Here is a 21,765-nt window from a genome sequence, read left to right as displayed (position 1 = left end):
AACCTGGTGTGGGAGGGTGAGGGAGGAGGGCCTGGGGTGGTCAGAGGGCTCCTGTGTGTGGAGGCAGCAGCATCTGCTCACTGAGCACATCCTGTTCAGTGAGGGATACACTGTGAATCTTGTCCCTCTTGCTCCTTGCAGCTGAATGAGGTCTTCAAGCACATTCCTGGCTGCCACAAGGTCCAGCAGACCAAGTTCAGGTGAGTCAGAGGGGGAGAGACTCCTGCAGGACAGGGTTCCCCCAGGAGATCTCAGCTGAGTTTGGCTCTGGAGCAGCGGGAACCCTGGTCGCAGGGTGCTCAATGGGAGAATTTCCACTGGCTCCCAAAGTTTCAGCCTGGTGCAGCTTAGGAGTGCTTGGTGCAGGCTGGGAGGAATTTGGGGATGCCAGTGCTGAGCAGGGAGTGGTATCTCCTCCCCACAGCCTGATCCAGATGTGGTCTCCCCTGTGGGCATGTTCCTTGGTGTGTTGGGAAACCCAGGGCAGGAGAGAGCAGCTGGGCAGGAGGGAACATGTGCTGGGGCTCTGTGGGATGGGTTGGCACCCGCAGGGCAGTGCTGCAGCTCAGACCTGCACAGGGCTGTGATTCACACAGCACTTTGTCTCTCCAAAGGTGTTAGTCACTCTGATTTGGTTTTGGTTTTTTTATTCCCCCAGGTTACAGCCTAATTCTGGGAAAAGGTAAGAGGAATTTGCAGCTCTCTGGTGCTGCTTCTCCCTCTTTGCACAGGCATGTGTGGGGTGACTGAGTGCCCCACACACTCACTGGCCCCCCAGCTGCTGTGTGAGATGAATTTGCCTGGTCTCGGCTCTCACCTGCCTTTCCCTCCCCGCTCCCAGGCAGGATCACACCATTGTGGACACAGTGCTCACTGCCCCTTACTCAGCCAAGCCAGACATCATCAAAACTGTGGAAAAACACGTTTCCCACGAGGCCTTCAATGACCTGAAGGTTGCACCGGGTTATTACACTGTGACCTCAGACCAAGGTAGGGAGCAGAGCCTGGCACAGGCTCCTGGCTGGGTACGGGGGTTGTTTCCCACCTCTCACCCTTGTCTTTTCCCCCAGATGCTCAGGGAATGGTGGAGTTCCAAGAGGCCGTGGAGCTGGTGGACGTCCGTGTCCCACTCTTCATCAGGGACGATGATGATGATGAGAAGCAGCTGCAGGTGGAGGCCATCGAGGTCCCCAACGGCATCGCAAAGATTGGGCGTAGGGTTGTTAACATCACCATCATCAAGGAGCAAGGTGAGGGGCTGTGAGTGTGTGAGGTGTCTGTGTCTGAGTGTCCCCTGTGAGGTGTCTGTGTCTGAGTGTCCTTGTCCAGACTGACGTGGTCTGTAGGGCACAATCTGTATATCTGAGCACCCCTGTGCCACAGAGCAGACTTCCTTGGTGACTCCTTCCTGAAGCCACCTGAGTCTAAACTGGAGCCTGCTTTAATGCTTCCAAAGGAGGGTGATCTTCCCTGCTGACAGAAACATTTGACTATCACCAGTTTAGATGACAATTCCATGACAGATTAAGGGCTGACCACATTCCTCTGCTGCTCCAGTTCACTGAGTGCTGGCATGAAGCAGGACCTCTTTGATGTTATTGTGCCCAGCACTCCCTCTCCTTCCCACCTGGCTGTTAAGAGCAGGGAGCACAAATGGGAAGTGGGGAAGTCTCCAGCCCATGCAATGATATTTCATGCACAGTTCACACCCGTGGGTGACTGGAACTCTGTTCAAGGAGGAGGACACCTGTTTGGGATGTGATTCTTTGTGTATTTTCTCTACACATTCCTTCTCTCCTGCCCTCTCCAGCCAGCAGCCTCATCACATTCCTGCAGCCAGCCTATTCCCACAGCCGCTTTGACAAGCTGGCCAAGATCCCTGTCCTCAGGGAGATCATCGACAACGGGAAATCCCAGGTCACCTACAGGACCCGGGATCTCACGGCCAAGAACGGCAGGGTAAGCATGGAGCTCCTGGCCTTGGCAGGCAGGAGGGAGGGGGAATTGAGGGCTGGGAAAAGGCCAGCCCTGGGGGTGCAGAAAAGGAGTTATCAGCACATGGCTGGGACAGAGGGGACCCAAGGCTTGAGGTCAGCACAAGGGTAAACTTTTTTCTCCATCCTTTGCTCCCTCGGGGAGGGAGGACCTGAGAGGATGTCTGTGCCTGAGGCAGAGGGTACCAGCTGCCCCTGGAGCTGTGGGCACTGGGAGGCAAATGAGGATTGACTGGGGGATGAGGGGAAGCTCTTTGGGGATCTCCTCATGGATACTGCAAGCTGTAATCCTAGAACAGTTTGTATTGGAAAGGACCTTAGACCATCTCATTCCAACCCCTGCCATGGGCAGGGAGACCTTCCACAAGACCTGGTTGCTCAGAGCCCCACCCAGCCTCACCCTGAGCACACCTCTTCCTTCTGCTCCAGGACTACCTCTTCACGGAGGGTGAGCTGGTCTTCCAGCCTGGGGAGACCCGAAAGGAGGTGCAGGTGCCCTTGCTGGAGCTGACAGAGATAGACACCCTCCTCAACAACTGCCAGCTCAAGCAATTTGCTATCGACCTCCTGCACCCCAAGTACGGCGCCAAGATTGGTCGCTACCCCCAGACCACGGTGACCATTGCTGACCCAGGTAGGGGCTGCAGCCGGGCAGTGGCAGTGGCTGCTGTGGGACCTCCTCCCCAGACCAGCCCACCCCGATGCGGTGCACAGAGTTCCATCCTCGCCCAAAAAGCCGCAGCAGGGCCCCTCCAGCTCCAGCTGGTAGATTTGGGTCCCCCTCTAGAGGCACGAGTGGGAATAGTCAGTGGGTGGGGAGAAGATGGATCATCTCCCTCGGTAAAGGAAATAGAATGGATTCTTAATTCATTTTCCTTGGGATATTGAATGAAAAGCCATAAAGATAATGGAGAGGTAGGATTTTCCATGAATGGTGCATGGTGGTTCCTGTGGCTGGACAAAACAGTCATCAAGGGGGTCAATAACATAAATAATGTATTTATCACAGCATGGCAGGGCAGTGCTGAGAGAGGCACGCTTCCTTCTTTTTCATCCAAGGGGGAGGACTGACACTGATGTAAACTTCCTTGTCTGCAGAGCTGGTGGATGGTGTCCCCTCGATGACTGGCTTGGCCCAGGTCCCCCAGTCCCCCAAAGGCCGCCTGAGTGCACCACTTAATCCTGATGCCCGTGCCCTCAGCTCCAGGGAAATCAGCTTCAACTGGTTTCCTCCACCAGGAAAACCCCTGGGGTACAAGGTAAGGGGTGAGTGGATCCCAGGGAAGAGTGTGGGTCCCCTACTGCAGGTGTTTCACATAGACATTTGTACCAAAGGGGTCCAAGTGCACACCCAAAAGAGGGAGCAAGTTCACCCCTCCTGGTCCCCTCCATCCTTGAGGGACCATTGCTGGTGGATGAGGGATATGCAAGAAAGATTCCTGGTGGGTTCATCTCCAGTTCCATCACTTATCACGAAGTGCCCAGACTGTCCTGGCCTCCCATTTCAGAGGAATGGCACACCACGATTCCCAGAGCTGATTTAGTAAGAGACAAGGAATTTCTCACCCATCATGTGAGGTTCAGAAGGAATCATGGCTTGCACTTGCTTTGCCAGGTGAAATACTGGATGCAGGGAGACCCTGAGTCAGAAGCCCATCTCATTGATGTCAAAACCCCATCAGCAGAGCTGACCAACCTTTACCCCTTTTCCGACTATGAGATGCAAGTCTGTGCCTACAACGCCGTGGGAGAAGGGACTTACTCAGACATCATCCGCTGCCGCACGCTGGAGGAGGGTGAGTGACCCCACACCTTCCTGCCCTGCATGTGGGAGCAGGTTTGTCCCTCTGCACCTGTTGGGATCTCTACCTTATCAGAATGACTCCAAGAAAAGTTCAAAAGTCTCTTTTCCCAGCCCAGTGCTTGAAGAAAGAGTCAGAACTTTTCATTTCTCAGTCTCAAGGTTGCTTATTGTACCTTATCTATAAAAAATTTTCTCCTGCCCTGCCGAGGTCCATCCAGCAGGACAGTTCCAGGCACTCTGCCTGCCCCCAGGGCAGTGTTATGTCTTTATACTAAAAATTTCATATACAATGTTTACAATTACTTTCCAATACCTATCACCTATGTTAGACAGAGAGTTTCTACTCTAGACTAATCTGTAAGTGCCAACATCACAGCAGAAGATGGAGGCCAAGAAGAAGGAGAAAGGCTAGATATGCCCAGTTCCCTTCATCTTGCCTCCTGAACCCCCATACCAAAAACCTCAAAATCTACTTTTCTGCCCCGTGATAACTTCACTATTATTCTACCTAAACTGTTGTGGCTTGCTGACCTTCATCTAAGGTTGGTAATTTGCTCCACGGGTCACAATCAAAACCACAGGCATTTTGGGCTCTGTGCCAGAGTCTCTGAGACCCCTGGCAGGGGTCCTGGCCGTCCTGGACAGCCAGAGGGATGTCCTGGGTCCTGACATGCACCCAGCACTGGGGACAGGGCTCCAGCCCTGAGCTTCTGGTGTTCTCAGGGCCAAGCACTGAGTGTCTCCCACTACAGCCCAGCTGTGATCTGGGGAACTCTGGGTTCCTGACTCACAGTGATGGGCACCCTTTGCTTTTGCCTCCCCAGTGCCCAGCGAGCCCGGGCGCTTGGCTTTCAATGTTGTGTCTTCCACCGTGACCCAGCTGAGCTGGGGTGAGCCTGCAGAGACCAACGGGGTGATCACAGCCTATGAAGTCAGCTATGGCCTTGTCAATGAGGATAATGGTAAGAGCTGGTTTTTGGATGGGACAGTCCAGCTAGGCTGAGGGGCTGGAGGACACTTCATGCAGGCTGGGCCGGTCCCAAACAGCAGCAGCAGAGCCAGAACAGCTCCAGCATGATTCTTTTGAGAACTGGGGTTTGGATGGGTCACTTCTTGATGGAAAGAGCACAGAAAAACCACCAGTCAGGGTTTAATTATGCAAATGCCAAAAATCTCTGTTCTGTTCACTTACATAGTGTTTTATGTTGTTTTTTGTCCCATTCCATAAACTTAGTTCAAAGGTCTAGATGAAGGGGTGGGGTGCCGGGAAGGAGTTATTTGTGACACACCAGCAACAGAAGTGTTCTCCTGTAGGTTGACTTCCGCATTGGATTTGGGAATTACCCTGAGCTCATGCTGCTTGTTGTGAGCAGCCCAAAGAGCTGCTGCACTTTTTCCCAGAGCCAGGCTGTATCCTGACACCAAAATGTGGGGTGTTGTGGGGTCCTCTGTGCCTGGTGGGTGACAGGCATGCTCATGCCTTGCAGTGCCCATTGGGCCCCTGAAGAAGGTGCTGGTTGAAGAGCCCAAGAAGCGCGTGGTGCTGATCGAGAACCTGCGCGAGTCGCAGCCCTACCGCTACATGGTGAAGGCCAGGAACGGCGCGGGCTGGGGGCCCCAGAGAGAAGCCACCATCAACCTCGCCACGCAGCCCAAGCGCCCCATGTCCAGTGAGTGCCAGCCTGGGCAGGGGCCACAGGGGCAGGAGCAGTGCTGGGGAGAGCTCCCCATCACCCCAGCTGTGACGGTGTTCACAGGGGTCTCACACTGAGGGAACAGACGAGGATTTGACTCCATGTTTCAGAAGGCTTGATTTATTATTTTATGATATATATTACATAAAAACTATACTAAAACAATAGAAGAAAGGATTTTATCAGAAGGCTAGCTAAGAATAGAATAGAAAAGAATGATAACAAAGGCTTGTGTCTTGGACTCTCTGTCCAAGCCAGCTGGGATGTGATTGGCCATTAATTAGAAACAACTAACATGGACTAATTAAAGATCCACCTGTTGCATTCCTCAGCAGCAGATAATCAATGTTTACATTTTGTTCCTGAGGCTTCTCAGCTTCTCAAGAGGAAAAATCCTAAGGAAAGGATTTTTCATAAAAGATGTCTGTGACACCCAACTGCTTCCCCACCTCCTGTTTGCTCTGCTGCTCCAGCCATCCTGGGAATGCTGAGGGCCAGCCTGAGCATTGTACATTTTTTTGCTGCTTGTCTGGTTTTTTGCTGCTTGTCTAATGGCACTTTCCACCTCTCCTGCAGTCCCCATCATCCCTGATGTCCCCATCATTGATGCAGAGGGAGGTGAGGACTATGACAGCTACCTGATGTACAGCACGGATGTGCTCCGCTCTCCAGCTGGCAGCAAGAGGCCCAGTGTCTCTGATGATTCAGGTTCGTGTCTCTGAGCTTGAAAAGGTCATTTCTAACATTCATTTTCCTTAACAGCAGCTTTCAGCAATGAGCTTCACTGCTCCTTTCCATCTCTCAGGAGATCCAAGTTGTGGAGATGGTGGAAATCAGCCTTTGCAAAGCTCAGTAGCTGCATCCATGGGAACACTTGGCTGGTCACAGTGTAAATGAGGCCAGTGCCTCCTTATTGTAGCCATGGGGCAAAGAGAAATCGGTGTGGGGTGGGAGAGGAGCTTTTCATGGCCCTCCCTGCTCATCTTCCCTTTGTGTTGCCATTTGGCTGGACCATGAGACATCAGCAAACAAGCACCAGCAAAGGCACAAACCTCTGAGTCCCCTGGATGCTCAGGGTCTAGGCCAAGCCAACAGGAGGGAATGCAGCAGTGCTGGGAGGGCACTGGCCTCTCTTACTCCATCCCTTCACTTGCTGAATGAGGCTGACTCCCTGGTCTTGTGCTGGGATATGAGCCATAAGTGAAGTGATGAGGTGTGTCTGTAGGATCTTCTCTGGAGGGTTCTCCAGGGCCTGGGACCCAAGAGTGAGTCCCTGGTCTTTTGAGACCCAAGAGTGATGGGAACATCAGGAGTCCGACCACCCTGAGTGCACATCAAGGAGTGATGAAACCTCTCCTGAGCAGAGGACAATTGTTGCAGACTCTTCATGCAGGGACAGGCATGTGGTGGGACTTTGCCTCTCACCTTTTCTCATGAGGGACACTGGGCTGGAAAACAGCCCGGGGGTTGAGGAGCCCCCTGCATGTCACGCTCCCAGCACTCTCCACCTACCAGATGGCTGCACCACCTGAGCTCTTCAGCTCACACCTGGAACATGGGCTGTGAACAGGCATCGTCCCCACTGCTGCTTGTCCCTTCCTCTCCCAGCAAGCAGCACAGAGGTGGTGGGTGGCCCACCCTGACCCCTGCAGCCTGTGCCAACACCGGTGCTTGCGTTGTCCCAAAAGGCTCCAGGTGGAAATTTGTGCCGTTGCTGGGGGAAGACCTGGACCTTCGCCGCATCACCTGGAGGCTCCCACCCGAAACCATTCCCCGCCTCTCTGGCAGCAGCCGCCTCTCCTCGGACACCGAGGGGCTCCTCCAGGAGGAGGACAGCGCTGTGGCTCCTGGCACTGCAAGGAGGAGCGCGACGCCCCGGCCCCAAGCAGGTGAAGGATGGCTCCGTTACAGCACTGAGTGTCCTGTCTCGTCCTGCTTTGAGCCGAGGGGCCTGAGGAGGGGCTCTGTGCCCCCTGCCTCCCCCTGTGTGCCCACCCTCGTGTTGGTGTGATCTGCTTCAGAACCTTGTCCTGGTGTGTCTGCTCACACGGGTGTCAAGGTAACCCCCATCTCGGCACGGACTTGGGAGCCTGCTAGCAAGTTGCTTCTACCAAAGGCTGGACCTTCGAGGCAGGAGCAAACTCAGATGATACCTGCTAAGTGCCACCTCCAAGGGCAGCTCTTCACAGTAATTAAGTGCCCTGAGCTTCTGGGGCAGGTGTGCTGGACTGTTAAACAGAAATCGCTCTCTCGTAGGTGGCTGATCTCTCCTAGCCTGCTGGGAGGGGATGGGGATTTGTTTGTCAAGGACCAGAACAACAGAACGGAGTTTGCTTTTCAGATCCAGCTGAGATGGGATCCAGAATGAGATCTGGAGGAACCTCCTCCATAAAGAGCCGTTTTCCTTCTTTCACCTTCTTTTAAAATCTGAAATTATAAACCAGCGCTTGCGTCTAAGGGGAGATGTGAGAGAATGTGGCGAGAACCACAAGGCAGTGCCCCAGCAGGGCCGAGGTCTGGAGTTACCTTGGGCACCATGGGTGTGTCTGGTGCAGGGAGAAGTCTTTGTTTATCTCTTTCTTTCTGTGTCTCATGTTGGGTATTGTGGCTTGTTCTAGATGTAGCATTCCAGAATCACCTTCCAGAGTGGCTGAACCTGGGATTCAGCCAAGGCGGGGGGGGCACCATGACACCTCCTGCTTCCTCCCCGTGGAAAGTGGGAGCAGCAGCTTTGTCCACAGCCACTTTCCTCACGGTGTGCCCTCTTCCACAGAGCACTTGATGAATGGCCGGGTGGACTTCTCCTTCCCTGGCAGTGGCAGTGGCACCCTGACCAGGACAGCCAACACCAGCTACCACCAGCTGAGCTCCCACATGCACCAGGAGCACAGGGTGATGGGCAGCTCCTCGCTGACAAGAGACTACTCCACAATGCAGATGGGGCATGGTGAGTACCACAGGGATGGGACCTGCCCTTCCCTTCCATCCCCATGACTGTCTTTGGACCTGCACCCTAAAGTTCTCATGGGGTGAGGACTGTGCTCACAGCTAAGGTGGCCTGTGACCTGCAGGTCTAGGAGGTCATGTCCCCACCACTGGTGTCTTGGTGCTTTGCTAAGGCCTCTCTGCTTCCAGACCAGTTTGGAAAGGGGTCCCACCCCTCACAGGCAGGGTGCTCAGGGAAGGGAGCTCCATCCTTATCCTTACACCATGAGGCACTTCAGGGAGAGCAGGTCCTATCCTCACTCTATCCAGCAGTGTGGCTGCCTTTCAGCTCCACGTGTGTCAATCAGCTGGTGCTGACAGAAGGTGGCTTAAAGATTCTTCAAACCTGAGCCTTAAAAAGTCACCTGTGCAGGAGCCTGGGCTGAACCTGCTCTGAAATCTCCAATGGTGTTTTTCTCTTTCCTCTTGAACCATTTCTGTAGATTACCCAGGGACACTCCTCCCTCCCATCCAGGAAGATGCTGGGAGGACACTCCGGCCCCGGGACGTGGGTTTCAGGAGCAGGGCAAAGGTGAAGGGTTACTACCCCAGCATTGGCTGTCGGGACTCTATAATCATGACTGATGGGTCCACAGGGATGTGCAAGTTCATAGGTACAGCCTGTGCAGTGTTTCCTCCCAGCCACACATCCTATAACAGCCCAGCCACCATCCACCCATGAGCTGCTGCCATCCACTGCTCACTCCAAACCTCCTCTCCATGGCTTGCTGTGTGCTGTGCTGATCTTCCTTCTGACCCAGCCTGCACCTCCATCACATCACCTTTCCATTTGCAGGTGAATTGCAGGTTTCAGCCCACCTGGACTGATTAACATTCACCACCACTGCTGCCACCGTGCTCTGATCACCCCATTGTCCCCATTCTCTTAATTCCTAACAAGCTTCTTGTTCTCAGTCTTACTCCACAGGCCTTTGGAGAGCTCTTGGGAGAACTTGTGCTCCTTATGAGATGTCCCTCTGCAAGCTCCCTGTCAGCGAGGGGCTTCAGTCCCTGAGTGTCACCTGGGAGGCTGCTGTTCTCTCTGTGAGCCTTGTCTCCCAGTGAGATGAGCTGAGAAGCACTCAGATGTGGTCCCAAGCCTCATGAACATGAGGCCTGAATCATGAAGCCTGATTTAGCTGTAGATTAGGGCCAGTCTTAATTGACCTGCACCTGATGAAGTCTGTGAAGCTTCTGGCAGACTGGACAGGGTGCTTAGGGATGAGGAAGGTCACAGCCAGCACCAGGCCCCTTCTCTGGGCTCTCTGACAGGGGCACATTGCTTACATTAACTTGTCCCACCCAAGCTTGGCACCCTGAGGCTGTGGGACATCCCTGTGGCTGTGCAGAGCCAGCCAGTCCCCCTCATGACAGGTCAGCTTGCAGAGATGACATCTCACTATGTCCTCCCTGAACCATCAGGACCATCCCATGTTTGCCTGTGCCACCCCCTCCTCTCCCCCAGCCCCCTTAGCCCCAATCCCCAAAACCTCCAGCCTGATGTTCCCTTTCTGCCTCAGACTCCAGGAAGCCCCTGGGCATCCCTGACACCCCCACCCGCCTGGTGTTCTCTGCCCTGGGCCCCACGTCGCTGAAGGTGAGCTGGCAGGAGCCGCGCTGCGACAAGGAGGTGCAGGGCTACAGCGTGCAGTACCAGCTCCTCAGCGGAGGTCAGTGGGAGCCACTGGGGCTGGGTGCGAGTGCTGAGGGCTGGAGAGGCTGCTCTGGGGCTTCTGGCTCTGGATGACCCTGCTCTGAGCCAGGGGGATTGCACCAGATGATTTCCAGAGGTGCCTTCCAGCCTCAACCATTCTGGGATTCAGGATCCTAAATCTGCTTCTTGTCTAGCTTTTTTTTTTTTTTTTTTTTTTTGTGATGAAATGTTGCAGCTACCTCATAGCTTTCATTCCCTGTTTCTCCTAGAGGGAGAGCAAGTCCTGGAGTTGCTTGTAGAATCATCTCTCCTCCAAAAAAAAAAAAACCCTTTTGACTGATTCTCTCTATAAGCCCAAACAACTTACATGAATTTTTTTTCAACACATGGGACTGGGAAGAAGGATTGAAGTGAAAATATATTATTTTTACATGAATCTCAGGGCAGTATTACTGAAAATATAATTCTTTTGTCTGAAACTCTTTGAGTTTTCAAGAAGATGATTTTTGTCCCAATCCTTTTTTGGAGAGACATCTCATCGTGCACTACCCATTGCTGGTGGCAAGGTGTGATGCAGGTGGTTGGGGAAGGACCCTGGATGGCTTTGCATGCAGTTTGTTTGAGACAGAGTTTAGGTGAAAGTTGCAGCTCTGTCTTTGTGCCTGCAACGTGCTGTTGACATCTCTTCCCTGTGTGTCCCAGGAGAGGTGCACAGGATCACCATCCCCAACCCCAGCCAGAACTCGGTGGTGGTGGAGGACCTGCTGCCCAACCACTCCTACATCTTCAAGGTGAAGGCGCAGAGCGAGGAGGGCTGGGGCCCCGAGAGGGAGGGAGTCATCACCATCGAGTCCCAGGTGGACCCGCAGAGCCCGCTCAGCCCCGTGCCAGGTGAGCTGCTGGGGACAGGAGGGTGGCTTTGATGGCTGTGCTGCTGTCTGCAGTGCTGGCCTGGCTGTTTCCTCTTTGCACATCCTTGTCAGGATCTCTCGCTGGTCAGAGTGACCCCGAGAAGAGTTCAAAAGTCTCTTTTCCCAGCCTGGCTCTTGAAGAAGGAGTCAGGGCTCTTCATTTCTCAGTCTCAAGGTTATTTATTGTATCTTATCTATAAAATTCTTTCTCCTGCCCTGCTGAGGTCCATCCAGCAGGACAGTTCCAGGCACTCTGCCTGCCCCTGGGGCGGTGTTATGACTTTATACTAAAAACTATGTGTACAATGTTTACAATTACTTCCCAATACCTATCACCTATGTTAGACAGTGAGCTTCTACTCTAAACCAATCTGTAAGTGCCAACATCACAGCAGAAGATGGAGGCCAAGAAGAAGAAGGAGAAAGGCTGGACATGCCCAGATCCCTCCATCTTGCCCCCCTGAATCCCCATTCTAAAAAACCCCAAAATCTACTTTTTCACCTTGTGATAAATTCACTATCATTCTACTTAATTTGTCATGGCTTGCAGATCTTCATCTAAGGCTGGTAATTTGCTCCATGGGTCATAGTCAAAACCACAGGCATTTTTGGGCTCTGTGCCAGAGTCTCTGAGACCCCTGGCAGGGGTCTTGGCTGCTCAGGACAGCCAGAGGGATGTCCTGGGTCCTGGCACATCCTCACCTCTCTTTTCCTTCCTCTCAGTTTGGGACCAGGACCTTCTTCCCCACACACTCACTTCACACTCTTTGTCCAGGAAGCTGAGCCCTTCCAGCTCATTCCATAAATGCTCTGTTCAGATCCCTCCCAGGTTCCCTTTGCTGTTATTCTGACGTGTCCCCTGTGCTTTGGCAGGTACCCCCTTCACCCTGAGCACCCCCTGTGCCCCTGGACCCCTGGTTTTCACGGCCCTCAGCCCGGATTCTCTGCACCTCAGCTGGGAGAGGCCCCGTGAGCCCAATGGGCCCATCCTGGGCTACAGGATCACCTGTGAGATGCTGCATGGAGGAGGTACAGTGTCAGCACAGCTCCCTTGTGCTGAGCACCAGACACCTCCAGCTAAGGCAGCAATCTGCTGCATTTCGGCTGGGACCAGTAGAAGAGTTGTGTGCAGACAAAGTGGGGGCATGAGGCTGATGCCAGGCCTCGGAGCTGGTGGCTCCTGACACTTTGTGCCATTATGTGGTCTGGGCTAACAAATGTGGTGGGAAGAGTAAGGACCTCAGCCAAAATCCCATGGAGGTTGTTAGGGTTCCCCACTGCAGTGAAATGGGTTGTTTTAACCCTCAGTAGAAGTGGTGCAGTCCTGCAGCCTGTGGGTTGTAAAGCTCAGGGACAGCTGAGGCAGCAGAGTTGAGGGGTTGTGTGTTTGGAGGGACCATCACTCTGGTCTGTCTTCACCACTCTGTGTCTCTGGATTAGGGGAGCCCAGGACAATCTATGTCGAAGGAGACAACCTGGAAACCACCCTGACTGTGCCCCACCTGAGTGAGAATGTCCCATACAAGTTCAAAGTGCAAGCCAACACCACCCAAGGCTTTGGGCCAGAGAGAGAAGGCCTCATCACCATTGAATCTCAGGACAGAGGTACAGTACCCTTGTGTCTGTGGAGGTGCAAAGAGAAACCTCTCAGAGCAGGGAGCACAACTCCTGCAGTCACTTTCCAGCTCTGGTGGTGACTCCATGCTCCATGAAAGACATGGAGACAGTTTTCCATAAGGCCAGTGCTGTGCCTGGTGAGGGAAGATTCCTGAGCTTGCTGGTGCTCACTCCGCAGTGTTGAGGAGTTGGAAGCTCTTTGCCATTTCTTGACTGACTTGTCCCTTTTCCTTCTCCCCAGGTGCTTTCTCCCAGTTTGGAGGACAGCAGTACATGAGAGAAGTTTACAAATTCCCCACTGAATACACCACCAAAACCAGCATCAGCCATTCCTCTCTGGATCCCCACTTCACAGGTAGGGGCTCATTGTTGCTTTGCAACCCACAGGAAACAAAGGGTAATTCTGCTTGTCCAAAGGTCTGAGGCAGCTTTTATCAGGTGGGATTGAAGAGGGTCAGCCCTTTTCCTCCACTGTGTCCCTGCTTTGCCCCAGGGAGAGCTGCAGCCATTTCCACACGTGCTGCTCAGTCCTGGAGGGAATGCTGTATTTGAGAGTCCTCCAGGACTATCATTAGGGACCAAATCATAGCTCTTCCTGCAAGATTCAATCTCTTCAGAGCAGACAGAAACAGAGCAGTGGGACAAACATCTTTATTCCCATCAAAGTAGTTGTCCCATGTTATCCCACTTGAGCTCATGGGTTCATGCTGCAACACAGAGAGCTTAGGAGCTGTCAGGAGATCCATCCCCTTGACTGACATAGCAAAGCACTGGGTCACTTGGTGTGGGGGTGTTCACAGGGGTCCCAGGACGAGGGAAGAGATGAGAATCTTGACTCCATGTTTCAGTAAGCTGATTTATTATATTAAAAGAAAATTATATATTAAAACAATACTAAAAGAATAGAAGAAAGGATTTCTTCAGAAGGCTAGAAAGGAATGATAATAAAATCTTGTGACTGATCAGAGAGTCTGAGACAGCTGACTGTGATTGGCCATTAATTAAAAACAACCACATGAGACCGATCAAAGATGCACCTGGTGCATTCCACAGCAGCAGATAATTATTGTTTACATTTCATTTCTAAGGCCTCTCAGCTTCTCAGGAGAAAAGGTCCTAATGAAAGGATTTTTCATAAAATATGTCTGTGACAACTTGGTGTGGAGAGGTCCCTAAATGCCACTTCCTATGATGGAAAACTCCTGCCTGGAGCTGTGGGGCAGAGCAGACCCTGTTGCCTGTGACCCCACCCGTGGTGCCTTCCCTTGCAGACGGGATGCTGGTGACCACCCAGCACGTGGAGAGCTCCAGCAGCACCCTGACCCAGGAGTTTGTGAGCCACACGGTGATGGCCAGTGGGACCCTGAGCCAGCAGCTGGAGAGGCAGTTCTACGAGGCCTGAGCCAGGGAGGCCAAGCACCCGCAGGACTTCTGGGATCAGTGCCAGCATTTTATGGAACAACCCAAAGGTGCTTCACCCAGGTGGTGCCTGGGCAGCTCCTCCTGCAGGCACAGACCCTCTCAGGCACTCCAGGCTCTGCACTTCTCCTTTGGAGCCCAGCACACTCAGAGCTCTGGCACAGCTGGGTGGGTAAGCTCATCCTCCAGGGCAGAAATTGGGGTGTCTCCATGGCTTCAGCCTCCCCAGGTAAATGGAATGGAATGATTTTATTGTCAGCTCCACGGTTTTGAGAGGACCTCAGATGTCAAAACCATGATTTGTAGAGGGTCACCATTTCCATTTTTGCTCCAAGCTCTCTGGTGACTCACCTGTTCACTAGAGTTGTTTTGTTCAGTATGGGGGTTTTTATGAGAGCTGCAAGGTAGGGCTTTGGGGTAACCTGTGCTTTCTTATTGCACCTATTTGTGTCTATCCTTTGCTGCTGACATTTGGTACCACAATAGCAAAGCCTAACCTTTCACTTGTGTTGCGTTACTTGATGGCCTCAGATGCTTTTTTTTTTTTTTTTGGCATACAACATTGTACAGTTTTCATAGTATATATATAAATATATATAAATGTATTTTATTATTTTATAAAAAATGGAGGCGGATGAGATCTATGCTCAATGTGGAGGCTACACAGGGGCTGTGGCTGCTGGGAAACAGGAATAACTGGAAGCAATGAGTTAAGAGCTTGATCCAAAGGCCTCTTGAACCCTCTGATGATGCTGGTGGGCTCTGCCTTGGACCTTGTATCCTTCAGCCCCAGAGGCTCCAGTAGAAGGCTGCAAGGGCCCAGATCCACCCACTGCAGAACATCTCCCAGCTGGAGCATCTGGACACAGAAGGGCTGGGAGCTTCCTGGAGGTGTGGGATGGGAACTGTGCTGGGATTCCTCACACAGCTGATGTGGACAGGTGAGATTTCAGGGCAGAAGATGTTGGGTACCTTTTAAAAGACTTTTTGCCTGGCAACAAGATCCATAAAGGAGCCTGTGCTCCATCAGTAAGCACAAAAGAAGAGCAGGCCTGGAAGAACAGGCACTCCCACTCTCCTGAACAAGTCTGAGGCTTCTTCATCTTCAGCTCCCCTCACACAGGGCTGGGCTGAGCTGAGACCCTGCTGGGTTTGATGTCCCAGTGCAGGGCAGGATCCCTGGAGGCTCCCTGGCCTCTGCCAGGGACAGCAAGCAGTGCAAGCTTTCCCTGGCGTGTTCCAGCTGCATGGGAGCAGGTCAGGAGCCTGCCTGGAGCAGCAGCTGCCACTGCTCTGCGTTAGATCTTCCAACCAAAGCAGCAGCTGCCTGGGCCCCTGGCAGCATCACCAGCCTGCTTTGATCTCACAATGAACCTTGGCTTTTTTTGTGGTTTTCTTTATTTCTTTTTTTTATTTCCTTTTTTCTTTTGGACTCTGAAGAAGAGCTCACCACCACCAGCTCCTTCTCCTCTTCAGGCTTTTTATTTCACGGGGGGAAGGGCTGTACACCTTTCAGCCAAAGATGGATGTGGGTAAACCAAATCCACAGGAATCTCCATGACTGCAGATGGAGCTGGGTCAGTTTTGAACTTGGCTCCAGGGATCCTTCACCAACCCTGAGGTTTTACTGTGCCTTCAAGAAGCACTTATTTCTCCTGAGCAAGTGCCAGGGGCATGAGGCTGCCTCCCTCCCTGCTCCCTTCTTGCCTGGGGTTGGGATTTTGTCTCCTCCTGATCAAGGACTCTGTGACCCTTTGGGATTCATGCCTAAACAGGGAGTTTCCCAAGCATTTTAACCAAAGGTGATCCTGTTCTCCAAGAGCAGAGCCTGGCCCATCATCTGCTCTCCAGGGAATCAGGCCTTCCCCATGCACATGCACTAACCTAGGCCTGTCTTTTTTAATTTATCTGGTTGTTGGAATTGGTGCTGTTTCAGCCTTTCCAAGATAGATCCAGAGCAGGTTCTTTGATCAGATGGCTTCCTCTTGCACTCAATAAATATTTTCTCTATATTCTGCCTCTTTATTGCTGATTTTTTTTTTTAATAAAATAAAAAATCCCTCCTCCCCCTACTCTCCTCCATCTGCAGCAGATGCAGGGCAGGGGCCAGAGGCAGGAACTTCTGCCAGGTGTCAGTGCCTGCTGCTCCTGCACTGCCATCCCCTCCTGTGACTGCAGCTCTGCTCCTTACACCAGTGCAAATTGGAATTAAACCAGTATCCTCTGAGGAACAGTCCCAAGTGATTTTGGCACACACAGGCACAAAACACCTATGCAAATGCTTTGCTTTTATTAGCTAAATGATGCAGATGGACAAACTGATCCCCTTGGGGGGGGAGGCAATGCCAGCCCAAGGTTCCCAGGGGAGGTGGTCACTCCTCTACATGGACAGAGCCTTTGCCCCTGCTGAGGGCTTGGTGAGGTAGAAGGTGGCTTTGCCACTGTATTTCTCCTGAAAAATAAGAGGAGCAGTTGAGGCTGGGGGGAGAGGCCCTGCTGGTCAGTTCCACACTCTGCCTCCACTCTTCACTGAACTGTAACTCCTGGTCATGTTTCCTCTCTCCCACCTCTGCCCCTTCTTTCCCCCTCCTCCAGCTATTTTCACAATCTCATAGAGCAGTAAAATGATGTTCTGCCTTGTTCACAGGCCCCATGTTCTGACATCCCCATTCTGCTGGAATTTCTAGCTACCTGAGAATGCCAAGGTGCTGAGTTAGGGAACACTGGTGATGGCACTGAGATCTTTCCCAGGCTATAACTGCCAGTGTTCAGCTCAGGAGTACCCAAGCTCAGCTCAGATCCCTTTTCTGTGGATGGATTTGGCCTTCCTGAAGCTCCCCCAGCACCTTTTCACTCCCTTTCTCAATGCAAAGAGGTCCTGGGGCAGGCTCTGTGATTGGCACAGAGTACTGAACTGCTTGCAGGAGCTCAGTGCATCAACAGGCTCAGGGCCATGGACAGGCTCCACCAACCACAAATGGCTCAGGAGTGACAGTTCCACAGTGTCCCTGTGCTGTGCCCCTGAGTGTTTCCTTGGGATCTTTCAGTCTCCTGGGGCTTTTCTGCCACATACCTGGATGTGCTTCTTGGCTCTGTCTGCAGCCCCAGCCTCCAGCAGTGTCACCGTGCAGCCTCCAAAGCCTCCCCCAGTCATCCTGCTGCCATAAACCCCATCGACTTCCAGGGCTGCTGCCACCAGCTGGTCCAGCTCGGGGCAGCTCACTTCATAGTCATCCCTGGAGAGAGGAGGGCCATGCTCTGCCCTGTCCTGCACCCTGGGCACAACCGCTGCACCCCTGACAGCTCCAGCTTGTGTCCTGTGCAGCCACTGCCATGGCAGCAGCGCTGGGTGCTGCAGAGCCTGGCCCAGCTGTCAGCATCCTCGGTCACCCTCACCTGAGGGAGTTGTGGCTCTCCACCATCAGCTTCCCGAAGGTCCTGTAGTCCTTGTTCTGCAGCGCCTGCGCTGCCTCTTCTGTCCGTGCTATCTCGCCGATGACGTGCCTGGCCCGCCGGAACACCTCATCCCCCAGGCGGCTCCTGGCCTCTGCAGGGACATTGGTGTTCCTGCAGCAAAGCCTCACAGCCTGCAGGATGCTGCAGGGCTGCATCCTGCAACCATCCTGTGCCAAAGCTTCCCTGCCCGCAGCACATCCCATCACAGGGTGTGCGCCCACCCGCCTGCCCCAGGTCTCAGCCCACGGGGCACCAAGCTCTTGATGCCCCAAGGAGTGACCAGAGGTGAGGGGAGGGCTGTCCCCACCTTCCAGCTCGGCCATGGTGGCATCCCTGAGGCTGGCCTTGCCCAGGGCCGCTGCTGCCTCCTCGCACTGCCGCCGGCGCGTGGGGTACTCGCTGCCCGTCAGCGTGTGCCGCACGTTGGAGTTGGTGATGAGCACGACCAGGCTGGGATCGCTCAGCGGGACAAGCACGGTGTGCAGGGACCTGCAGGGACAGCTCAGCCATCTGCCCGCCCCCTGCCCGCCCCGTTCTCAGGCACCCGAGTGAGGCTACGTGGCAGGCAGATCCTGAGCTACAAAGGCAAAGTCCGGGTGGTTTGGGATTTCACTTCAGCACTTCACTCCCTCCCAAATATTAGTGCCATAATAGACCCTAAGGACCGTGGGAAAGACAACCCAAACTCCCAAATATTAGTGCCATAATAGACCCTAAGGACCGTGGGAAAGACAACCCAGGCAAGCAGCAGAAAGGTTGCAGGAGGAGGAATCAAGACCAGGAGGAATAAAAGTGCAGGCTGCCCCGCCCCCATGACGAGGTTTTGGGCTGGGTTCAAGGGTTAACCTCTCCCTGCACTCCTGCCTTCAGTTCATGGCCACAGGGCCAGCTCAGCCCCAGCTGCTCAAGGACAGCACAGCGAGCCCAGCCCTGACACTGACCTGCAGTCGATGAGCAGGGCGTGGCCCTCCCGGCCCATCACGGAGATGAACTGGTCCATGATCCCACAGGGCATCCCAGCAAACGTGTGCTCCGCCTTCTGGCACGCCAGTGCCTTGGCTGCCAAATCCCCATCGTCTGTGCCACAGCAGAGACACACAGGTTAGCAGCTCCTGCAACTTTGTCCCTTGCCTGGGAGCAGGGGAGGCAAACATGGAGGTAAAGGGTTGTTTTCCTGTGGAATGGGTTTTTGCAGCTGCAGGTGCTTGCTCCTGCACCCCTGCATGGCCTCTATGCCAGCCTGGACCCTAGATCCAGCTGGATGTGATAATTGACACTGGTATTTCAGGTATCTTGATTTTTGGGGCCATTAGGGAGGGGAGAGGATGCTCCCAAGGGAACTTCATCTTATCTCCCTGGCCAGCCCCAGGAGTGGTCCATGGATTTTAGAGGTCTGGGCAGGTCAGGCTGGATGAGCCAGAGGAGCCACATAGGCAGGGCAGTGCCAGCTGGGGAGTTGTTACCCACTCACAGCAGCATTTTCCCAAGGGCTGTGGGATCTAGCTAAGGGCATCCCACTCATCCTAGCTCCCACCTAGAAGCAGATGCCAGGGCCCAGAACAGGCTGCTGCCTTACCAGGGCAGAGCTGCTGCAGGAAGGTGTAGGTGGCCACCTCCAGAGAAGCTGAGCTGGAGAGGCCCCCGCCCAGGGGGACGTCACTGGCCATGACAGCGCTGAAGCCTGGCACGGGACCACCTGCAGGAAAGAAGCAAAGGGAGGAGGGGGGCCATGAGCCCCTGCAGGGCTCTGTGTGCCCCACAGCTCACAGGGAATGGCACAAGGAGCCCCTGTGCAACATTCAGAACACAAGGTGACCCACAGCAGAGTGTGAGCCTGCAGCCCCCCAAGCACAGGAACCTTTGGAGCTGAGATTGAGTTTGCTGGAGCCTGGTCCTGGTAGAGCTACAGGATTACACAGACACCACAAGAGCGCCTGGAGCACTCCAAAGCTGGATGTGAACAGCAGTTCCCTGCAAGGGGGGCTCTGACCCACCCCTCAGCCCGGCCTTACCCCGGTAGTGCTGGATGACGCCCTTGACGTAGTTGGCCCAGTGGGGCTGCCCTGGGCTCAGGGGGCTGCTGGCAGTGGGAGCCGGGAACTGCACCTTGTGGGGCTCATCTGCCTCTGCCGAGGTGGTGATGATGGAGATGGTCTCATCCTGCGTGGGGGCTCCCACCAGCACCGTCCCCAGATGCAGGGCCTGGGGGTAGGGAAGGTGGGCTCAGACCCTGCAGCACCCCTTGGAGCATCCTCACGGGTGGCAGGTGACAGCTGTGTCTGCTTCAGCCCACAGCTGGAGCATCCAAGTGTTCTCTTTAGCCCCCCAGAGCTCCCACTGCACACTCTGGCTTGGCACAGAATTAAACTTCCTGCCTATTTACTGACCCACGGGGTCAGCCTTCCCACTGAATGTGCCTGACCCCCAGCTCAGTGCCGGGTGCTGCTTGTTGGGCTCCGGGGGAGTGGTAACCACGCCAAGAATGGGAGAGGCTTCGGGACGTTTCCTTGTCTGTCAGGGAATTCAGCTGACCTGCTCCCACGCTCCTCGGCTTCACAGTAATTATCTGTAGGTTTGATTTAAGACTGAGTGGGAACTTCGCCGCTGAGCCAAAGCGGCTCGGAAAGAGCAGGAAGCTCCTGCTGTTCTGAGCCATCTCTGCCACCAAAACATCGCTCTCTGGGAACGGGAAGTTGTTTGACGGGGCTGCAGAAAAAAGGCTTCAGCCTCTCGGAGAGGTGGTTGGGAAGAGAATCTCATGCCCGTGAAGCGGTGAGGAGTTGGTCCGCAGGGGGGGCTGCAGCAGGTCCGGCTCCGAACCCCGCGCTCTGGGCAGGGGATCCCGAGGATCCCTCAGGGTCCTGGGTGGGCTCGCCTGGAGGGGACATCCCGAGACGGGGATGGGAAGGCGGTGGCCGAGGACCCCCGTGAGCTGCCAGGAGGACCCGGAAGAGTGACACGGCGAGAGCCCGGGGCCGGGCGGCAGAGCACGGCCCTTACCATGGGCAGCACGAAGCCGTCGTTGTAGTCGGTGTGCTCCCCGATGAGGTTGACCCGGCCGGGGGCCCACACCGCCAGCAGCGCCGGACTCCCGAAAGCCTCTTCGTGCACCCGGCGAGCGGCCGCCAGCAGCGCGGACGAACCGGGCTCCGCCATGGCCGAGCTGCACCGCCCCGGATGGGTCCCGCACCGCCCCCGAGCGCCCCGGACCGCCCCCAGGAGTCCCGCACCGCCCCCGAGAGCTCCCCGAACCGCCTCGAGCCCCCGCACCGCCCCGCACCGCCCCGCACCGCCCCGAACAGCCCCGAGCGCCCCGCACCGCCCCGCACCGCCCCGAACCGCCCCTGAGCGCTCCGCACGGCCCCGAGCGCCCCGGGAGCCCCGAACCGCCCCGGGAGCCCCGCACCGCCCCGAACGCTCCGCACCGCCTCTTCTCACGGTCCTGGGAATCGCATCGTTCGCGCGCATCCCTCCGAACAGGGCGAGCGCTCGTCCACACACCCCGAGTGTACCTGCGGCGGGGCCGGCACCGAAGATTTATAGCACATATACCCATATCCCAAAGCCTGTCCTAATACACGTAGAGATTAATACGTGTTTGTTTTGCACATGTGTCTCATATATGCGGGTTCTGCCTATGCAATGTATGGAATTTATGTATCTGTACAGATCAATAGGTGTGTGTGTGTCACTGTGTTACACCGATGTACAGCAGCGTCTGTGCTTTCCGTTCAAGTGCACGTACACCTGTGTGTGTGTGAGGTTCCCCCCGCCCGTGGGGCCGGGCTGCTCCGCTCCGCTCCTGGGGCGGGGCCCGTTCCCCATTCCCGGTTCCTGGTTCCCGGTTCCTGGTTCCCGGTTCCTGGTTCCCATCCAGCCGCCGTCGCGGGATCACCTGGCCCTGGGGGACGACAAGCCCATGACCAGGAAGGAGCCGCTGCTCAGCGCCCTTAAAGGTGAGCGTGGGCCCCCGGCCCCTGTGCGAGCCTCTCCTGGCTGCGCTTGGTACCGGTCTGACCGGACCGATGGCGGGGCCGCGCTGGGGCTCCCCGGGCCAGCCCCGCCGCCCGACCGTGCCTTTGGGGAAGTTTATCCGCGTTCCTGCCCGGCGCAGCGGCGGCAGCCGGGGGGGTCGGGCCGTGCTGGGGTGTCGGATCCCCCCGCGGGGCCGTGCAGAGCTGTAGCCCCGGTACCCGCTCCCCTCTCCCGGGCTGGGCACCCACGGTGCTGC

The 21,765-nt window shown here is 54.9% G+C and overlaps 2 protein-coding genes across 2 annotated transcripts in view; one reads left to right on the top strand and one right to left on the bottom strand.

The window, feature by feature from the left end:
- Positions 1-16,090, top strand: part of ITGB4 (integrin subunit beta 4) — a 30,976-nt gene extending 14,886 nt beyond the window's left edge. The window contains exons 22-41 of the mRNA XM_066565697.1: positions 142-200; positions 659-682; positions 842-990; positions 1,071-1,250; positions 1,811-1,959; positions 2,424-2,628; positions 3,093-3,253; positions 3,610-3,790; positions 4,623-4,760; positions 5,286-5,468; positions 6,069-6,200; positions 7,181-7,381; positions 8,266-8,439; positions 8,921-9,091; positions 9,998-10,147; positions 10,834-11,022; positions 11,916-12,071; positions 12,483-12,647; positions 12,901-13,014; positions 13,931-16,090. Coding sequence (XP_066421794.1) covers positions 142-200; positions 659-682; positions 842-990; positions 1,071-1,250; positions 1,811-1,959; positions 2,424-2,628; positions 3,093-3,253; positions 3,610-3,790; positions 4,623-4,760; positions 5,286-5,468; positions 6,069-6,200; positions 7,181-7,381; positions 8,266-8,439; positions 8,921-9,091; positions 9,998-10,147; positions 10,834-11,022; positions 11,916-12,071; positions 12,483-12,647; positions 12,901-13,014; positions 13,931-14,061 — 3,012 coding nt within the window. The 3' untranslated portion in view covers positions 14,062-16,090. The remainder of the gene's footprint in view (positions 1-141; positions 201-658; positions 683-841; positions 991-1,070; positions 1,251-1,810; positions 1,960-2,423; positions 2,629-3,092; positions 3,254-3,609; positions 3,791-4,622; positions 4,761-5,285; positions 5,469-6,068; positions 6,201-7,180; positions 7,382-8,265; positions 8,440-8,920; positions 9,092-9,997; positions 10,148-10,833; positions 11,023-11,915; positions 12,072-12,482; positions 12,648-12,900; positions 13,015-13,930) is intronic.
- A 259-nt stretch (positions 16,091-16,349) lies between these two features.
- GALK1 (galactokinase 1) lies at positions 16,350-20,691 on the bottom strand. Its single transcript, XM_066565699.1, has 8 exons — positions 20,535-20,691; positions 19,547-19,736; positions 19,111-19,230; positions 18,476-18,611; positions 17,842-18,023; positions 17,475-17,625; positions 17,152-17,314; positions 16,350-16,530 (listed from the first exon to the last, which is right to left on the bottom strand). The coding sequence occupies exons 1-8, from the start codon at positions 20,688-20,690 to the stop codon at positions 16,459-16,461; spliced, it is 1,170 nt and encodes a 389-aa protein (XP_066421796.1). The 5' UTR covers position 20,691; the 3' UTR covers positions 16,350-16,458.
- Positions 20,692-21,765: the final 1,074 nt, after the last annotated feature.

Source organism: Molothrus aeneus, chromosome 25 (assembly GCF_037042795.1).
Source record: "Molothrus aeneus isolate 106 chromosome 25, BPBGC_Maene_1.0, whole genome shotgun sequence".
NCBI classification, from domain to species: Eukaryota; Metazoa; Chordata; class Aves; order Passeriformes; family Icteridae; genus Molothrus; species Molothrus aeneus.
The sequence above is the reverse complement of the archived record's forward strand: the minus strand, read 5'-3'. Positions and strand labels throughout refer to the sequence as shown.